Source organism: Dendroctonus ponderosae, unplaced genomic scaffold (assembly GCF_020466585.1).
Source record: "Dendroctonus ponderosae isolate FM_Combo_2020 unplaced genomic scaffold, Dpon_F_20191213v2 Dpon_F_20191213_8, whole genome shotgun sequence".
Taxonomy (NCBI): Eukaryota; Metazoa; Arthropoda; class Insecta; order Coleoptera; family Curculionidae; genus Dendroctonus; species Dendroctonus ponderosae.
The window spans coordinates 5,280,295-5,286,403 of record NW_026019016.1 but is presented as its reverse complement, the minus strand read 5'-3'; the positions used below and the strand labels follow the sequence as shown (position 1 = coordinate 5,286,403).

The window sequence follows — 6,109 nt, the reverse complement described above, 5'->3', positions numbered from 1 at the left end:
CACTGTGCGAGGTTATGTTTGGTTGTCCCCAAGGAGAGGGGCCTATTTTTGAGCTGTAGTCTTTAACCTTTGTACCTGCCTAGTTCCGATTTGGTTGCAATCGAATTAACGCCCAAGAGAAATGGCTTTATCACAACATTTAAGCAAATCCAGACAATTCCTAGCAATTGCCAGAAACTACAGTGCGGCAGCCAGTTTAGTTAATGTGGAAGTCAATGATAAAAGTGGTGTGGCGGTGGTAACTTTGCAAAGGCCCCCGGTAAATAGCCTGAACTTGGAGCTCCTGACCGAAATCAAACAAACCTTAACTGGCCTGGAAAAGAACAAAAGTCGCGGTGCGATTATCACCAGTGCGTTCAAGACATTTTCCGCTGGACTGGACATTCTGGAAATGTACAAGCCCAACCCGGATAGAGCGAAAGAGTTCTGGACCACTCTGCAAGACGTTTGGATTTCGCTCTATAGCGCCCAATTTCCCACCGTTGCCTTGATAAACGGACCCGCCCCTGCAGGGGGATGTTTACTGTCCCTCTGCTGTGAATACAGAATCATGGTCCCCAAGGCTGTTATCGGACTCAATGAGACTCAGCTGGGCATTGTAGCCCCTTCATGGTTTGCTGCCTCAATGGAAAACGTGATCGGGAAACGACAAACTGAGCTAGCCTTAACGACCGGCAAGCTTTTCACCACTGATGAGGCTCTGAAAGTGGGCCTGATCGATGAAGTAGTCCAGACGAAGGAGGAAGGCTTGGAGAAGGCCCAGGGCTTTATTGGGAGTTTTGCACGAATATCGCCGTTCGCCAGAAGTCTATCCAAGCAAACGGTGCGAGGGGGAACAATAAGGAGTATGGTGAAAGGGCGCGAGGCGGATTTACAACTGTTCTTAGCCACAATACAGCAGGACCAAGTGCAGAAGGGCCTGGGGCTATATATTGAGGCCCTGAAGAAGAAGCAGGCTGCTTAGAATCTACTTTTATACCGATATATTTGATAAATTTATTTACATACTGTATGTTTTCAATAAAATTTATTGCAAAACCAAATCTATTTTGTTCACTCACACTCTCACAGGTTATCCGAGCAGAAAAAAGGCCATTTAAAGACTATTGATAATAGGAATTTAGATATTAAACTCAGCTTGGATTGTAAGTGTTTCTGTGTGTTTTTCAGGGTGTTAGTTACTCTATCCAAGCACTTATGGGAATGCAACGTGCCCTTGCTTGTCTGCAGAAGCATCGGCTTTTTGGGCTATGTGAGGCTCCAAATAAAGGAACATACAATTATAGAGGCGCACCCCGACAGTGAAAGCCCTGATTTGCGATTGGACATACCGTGGCCGGCCCTACAAGAATACCTGGATGGAGTCAACATCGAACAGCTGGATCAGAAGGAGAAGAACCATGTGCCTCCTCCAGTCATCCTGCGCTATTACCTGAACAAGTACAAGGAGAGCCATGAAGGTGAGTGAATCAAATCAAGAACTCCGTAGTTCAAACTGAATCACTCTTTTAGGAAAACTGCCTGAGAAGAGGGTGGAAAAGGAGGCTCTAAAGCAGATGATCAGAGACAGTGGCAACTCCGAGGAGGGCAAGCAACGGTTTGTTTTAGATGAGAACTTCGAGCAGGCCATACATTATGCGAATTCTTGCGTTACCACCAGAGCAGTGCCGGACCATGTGCAAGTAATTATCGTAAATTTCAAGCTTGAAGCCGCCTAAAGCAATGGGTGAATTTAGGTGATATTAGACGATGATTGTTGCACCAATTTGACCCAATCCAGTTCGTCCTTCTGGATAATGTGCGCAGCCTTGCGGGAAATGGTCGAAGCTGAAGGGGCTCTGCCCGTTCGGGGCACACTGCCAGACATGGCAGCGGACACGAACAGTTACGTTACCCTGCAAAACATCTATCAAAAGCGCGCTCAGCAACAAGTCGAAGTCATTTACAGACGCGCGTCCCAAATAGCCAGAAACCTCGGCTTGTCCCAAGAAACCATCACGGAAAGCGAAGTATTTGACTTAAACATACACTGAGCAGCTCCATATGAATGACATTCTAGGTGAAATACTTTTGCAAGCACTCAAGCGAACTGCACCTGATTAGGGGGACATGCATTGCCGACGAATACCAGAAAACCAATCTAGATTTAACGGCCTATCTAGAAGACCCTGATAGCCTCATATTCTATTATGTGGTTCTTAGGGGCCTAGAGAGGTTTATTGGCGAATTCAACGCCTACCCTGGCCAGTTCGAGGATCAAGTGGAACCAGATATTTTGAAGCTTAAAGGTAAAGTTGGAAGGATGGTTTAATTGGAACTTCATGGTATGTTTGCAGGGGTGATTGGAAAGCTGCTCAGCGAATGGGGCTACTCGCATGCCCTGAGGGAGGAGCGCGTTTATGAGGTGTGCCGATATGGGACCGCGGAGTTGCATTCAGTGTCCTCGATTTTAGGGGGCTGTGCAGCCCAAGAAGTCATCAAGGTGATTACCAACCAGTATAAGCCACTGAACAATATTTTCATTTACGACGGCATTAATTGCACTTCGGCGTCGTTTTGCTTGTAGTGTGGGATCGAATGGAAATATGTTACAAATAAACTGCGTTAATTATTCTCATTTGGGAATTATTACTATTATTTATAAATGATGGTAGTAGATAAAACTTAAGCTAATATTACCATTTATTTCTTTTTTTTTCCTTTGTCCTGGAAGCCCTGTTTGGACTTCCGCTCCAGCTGCATTTGGCGCAGTTTCATGTTGAGCTTTGTTTGGGCCTGTTCGTGCTTGTCATGCGATAACTTCGGGTCGGGATGCATGTATTCTCTTCGTTCTTCGCGCCTCACCGCTTCCCCACACCCATGGATCTCCGGCAATCCATGGCTAGTACAGAATCGCCCTTTGCAGAACTTGCAGTCAATGGCAATGAGATTTGTTTTGTTCTTGCACTTGGTGAACGTGCACACATTGTCAAGGGTTTTCACCTTTTCTAGCACTTGCTGCTCGTCTTTGGACGAGGTGGCTTCTTGCAAGTCTTTTTGCTTGTTCTTAACGTGAGTGTTTTCGGTCGTTTTAGTAGTGCAAGACATTTTTTGGCAGGTAACTGAAGAAGCTAGGTTAAGATCTTGAATGACAACAACAGAAACAGCAACAGTGGCAGTATAGTGTTCTCGCTTATTGTGAGGGTCACTAGCAGGCACCCCTAGAACCGGTTTCGGACATATCAGTTCGCGTAAGCTGTAACTTGCTAAAAACACAACGAAAATACCACTTTTCTACCACATTTCTCAGATGGTTTCCGTGAGGATTTATTCCGTGATTTTGAAATCTATAGGTATTTTCCCTTAAAGGTAGGCTTTTGAATGTGCCTTTTGCACGTACACGTGTAACGTTACACGCTTGCATCGTCATGTCAGTTTTAATTTTAATTTAATTAATTGTCAGTTTAATTCATAGGTAGAACCTGATTGATAAAAAATCTTGGTTTCAGTGGAGAAATGTTTGGTTTCAATAAAAATTTAGTTTCCATAAAAAATACCTTGTTCAAATTAAAAGATTCAAATAAGAAAAATAGAACCAGCCAGAACCCTTCCATTCTGAGGCTCTGAGACAACCTCAGAGGGCACAATAAAAATGACGCATTTATAAAATGACACACTACGGTAATAAACATTTCCGCTTGTTCTTTATTAGAGATCAATAAAGACTGAATTAGGTACATTAAAATTCATTTACCGTAAAAAAAGTAAATGTGCAATTTACATTTAAATAAACAACAATGAAAATTCCTGGTGACATTGAGTCGATAATCTAGGCCTTGCCTACTCGTCTAGGCCCCCCCATATTGCCTAGACTCTTGTTTTTATTTGTTTCCTACACGCTCTGCCGCCGATATGCTGCCTGCCGCATATCAAAACATCCTCAGATTCCTCAGCAGATTTGCATTTATTTGTTTTCCTGCTAATTTCGGATCTTGCTCGTTTAGTCAATTAAACCTTGTTTAAACAGTGGCTGTTTAACTGTTCTAGTAAATGCTAGTAGCTAACTCATCACGTTCGCTATAACGATGCGGCCTAGGGCAATAATTCCAGTGATTTCCGCATTGTTTTTCGGTCGGTAAACGGCAGGATTAAGGGAATTCGTTTATGGAATCTTTGGGTTTCAGTTGGTACAACCACAGCCCTTCAGTGCTACACCTGTGGGGGACAGGAAGATGGATCAACATCCTGTGTAGAGTTTCAAAGTAATGAACATCCCGGCTATGTGAAAGATTGCGGAGCTGATGGGAAAAGCTGTCGATTGACTAGGGAAGGTAGTTAACATACTTCCGCATTTTCACGCCTTTACAAATCGCTATTGATTTACAGTGAGCGAGAATCGGATTCTAAGTCGAAGCTGCGAAGCAATTGAATTAAACGATTGCAAAACCGCCAACTCTATTGAGTTCTGTTATTGCACTAAAGATTTGTGCAATTCAATGAGCCCGCCGGACGATGAGGAAGATGATGAGGAGCAAGGTGAGGGTAAGTTTAAAAAATGAATACTCGATTTAAGTGTCTTTTTTTAACTTCCAGCCAAAAACATTGAGGGCAGCGGGAGGAAGAGTGAGAGTGAGAATGAGATTGAAAATCCTATCAAGCCAAATACACCCAAAGGGGACTTTTCAATAGAGGAAAATGAGGAAACCAAACCAAGTACCCAGATAGGGAACTCTGGAACCCAACACCCACCTTCCAGTCGCTCAATTGATCAATTTCGCGGGGCATTCTTAATCATAGCTGTGACGCATTTTCGCCTTTTCCTGCTATAGAGTTAGCAACTAATTGTTTTCGTGTGGTTGGCTTTTTAACCTGCGGCATGCTCTCTGAAGAACCAAACCTGGCTGTTTTGATACGAAATTAACCGTACTGGCCTGTACAACATGGTATTCTGAATGTGATTTTACATGTGCTTAAGCGCGGATGGAAGTGTGTGTAAGTGTGTAGCTTTTAGTGTGCGTTGCCAGCAATCGTAAACACCATTTATAACAATTCCAGCCATTAGTCTCTAAGTAGGAATTGCGGCTTTTGTTAATTTGCCTTAATTAATATAAATAATCTAGTCATTGCCAGTCTATGGCGCTCGCTTATGGTAACTGTTCGAAGCTGTCCACAGTGAAAAAGGCTTGGACAGGCCACTTAATCATTATTAATGTTTTTAGTCTTTAGATCATTCGTTTGTTCACGATTCATTATGCAATTGGCCAGTATTACTTGTGCAGTATTATTAACTTATTTAGGTACCTACTTCCACATTCTCTCTTTTTTACACTAATTTTACACATTAAATTAACACTAATGGGGGTTTTCCTGTTTGTCTACTTATTAAGACCTACCAATCACGGAAGGATCTGGAAAGTGCGGGTGAATTACGGTAAGCAAACACTTACCATTAAGCAGGTCAATAGTACTTCAAAATTGCCAAAAAAGTGGAAAAGTCGCTGGACCTGACAGCAAACGTCAGTAACTTGCCACATTAAAAAATCACATTGTCACGTTAAAATCGCACTACCGACCTGGAAAATACCGCAAAACTGTTAAGAGAAGGTTCCACTTTCAGATAATCCACAGTTTTTCGCACAAACTCTAAAAATTTCCAAGATTTTTCGCAAAGTTCACAGAGCGAATGACGTGCACGCATCACCGAACAACAAACTAACCTGTCTCAATGACAGTGCTTAAACAGCTTGTAACTCGATTACTTTACGCAAAAAATGCGTTTGAGAGTTTTCCTCATTTCCTCCAAATTATTTTAATTTTATTGATCTTTAGCGCGTTATCTAAAAATACGCTTTGCTTGCTTTGTCGCCACCCTCATATATTACTCTTTGACACCTCAGGCTGTCTGATCTCCAAAAGATTTTCACTTGGATTAGAGAGAATACTCATCTTTTGATCCGCACTATAAATTAAAACACTCGAAGCCATCCATCTATTGTTGAAACCTGCTGTAATCCGGCAGTTTATTGGGGCAATAAATGTCGGTGGCGCATGAATTTAAAAAATGGGCAAAACAAGTCACGCTCCATAGTGGCCATAGAATAGAATGCATTTTATTCTTTAGCTAATATTT

General features: G+C 42.5%; 4 protein-coding genes across 4 annotated transcripts in view; 3 read left to right on the top strand and 1 right to left on the bottom strand.

Moving 5' to 3' along the window:
• Positions 1-2,617, top strand: part of LOC109534397 (nedd8-activating enzyme E1 regulatory subunit) — a 70,709-nt gene extending 68,092 nt beyond the window's left edge. The window contains exons 4-8 of the mRNA XM_019900066.2: positions 1,171-1,460; positions 1,513-1,682; positions 1,737-2,009; positions 2,060-2,288; positions 2,337-2,617. Of these exons, the coding sequence (XP_019755625.2) occupies positions 1,171-1,460; positions 1,513-1,682; positions 1,737-2,009; positions 2,060-2,288; positions 2,337-2,566 (1,192 nt within the window). The 3' untranslated portion in view covers positions 2,567-2,617. The remainder of the gene's footprint in view (positions 1-1,170; positions 1,461-1,512; positions 1,683-1,736; positions 2,010-2,059; positions 2,289-2,336) is intronic.
• On the top strand, positions 7-1,043 carry LOC125505427 (enoyl-CoA delta isomerase 1, mitochondrial-like). The gene has a single exon (XM_048669201.1). The coding sequence runs from the start codon at positions 122-124 to the stop codon at positions 962-964; it is 843 nt and encodes a 280-aa protein (XP_048525158.1). The 5' UTR covers positions 7-121; the 3' UTR covers positions 965-1,043.
• Positions 2,609-3,163, bottom strand: LOC109534399 (DNA-binding protein SMUBP-2). Its single transcript, XM_019900068.2, has one exon. The coding sequence runs from the start codon at positions 3,085-3,087 to the stop codon at positions 2,683-2,685; it is 405 nt and encodes a 134-aa protein (XP_019755627.1). The 5' UTR covers positions 3,088-3,163; the 3' UTR covers positions 2,609-2,682.
• A 289-nt stretch (positions 3,164-3,452) lies between these two features.
• LOC125505428 lies at positions 3,453-5,341 on the top strand. Its single transcript, XM_048669202.1, has 4 exons — positions 3,453-4,110; positions 4,164-4,310; positions 4,366-4,515; positions 4,573-5,341. Exons 1-4 carry the CDS (start codon positions 4,065-4,067, stop codon positions 4,806-4,808), a joined length of 579 nt encoding a protein of 192 aa, XP_048525159.1. The 5' UTR covers positions 3,453-4,064; the 3' UTR covers positions 4,809-5,341.
• The last annotated feature ends 768 nt before the right edge of the window (positions 5,342-6,109 follow it).

Excerpts from the sequence above, each read along its gene's own strand:
- LOC125505427 (XM_048669201.1), top strand. The coding sequence starts at position 122 with ATGGCTTTATCACAACATTTAAGCAAATCCAGACAATTCCTAGCAATT.
- LOC109534399 (XM_019900068.2), bottom strand. The coding sequence starts at position 3,087 with ATGTCTTGCACTACTAAAACGACCGAAAACACTCACGTTAAGAACAAG.
- LOC125505428 (XM_048669202.1), top strand. The coding sequence starts at position 4,065 with ATGCGGCCTAGGGCAATAATTCCAGTGATTTCCGCATTGTTTTTCG. Across the intron at positions 4,111-4,163 it reads GATTTCCGCATTGTTTTTCG|TTGGTACAACCACAGCCCTT; the intron begins GTCGGTAAACGG and ends TTTGGGTTTCAG. Across the intron at positions 4,311-4,365 it reads CTGTCGATTGACTAGGGAAG|TGAGCGAGAATCGGATTCTA; the intron begins GTAGTTAACATA and ends ATTGATTTACAG.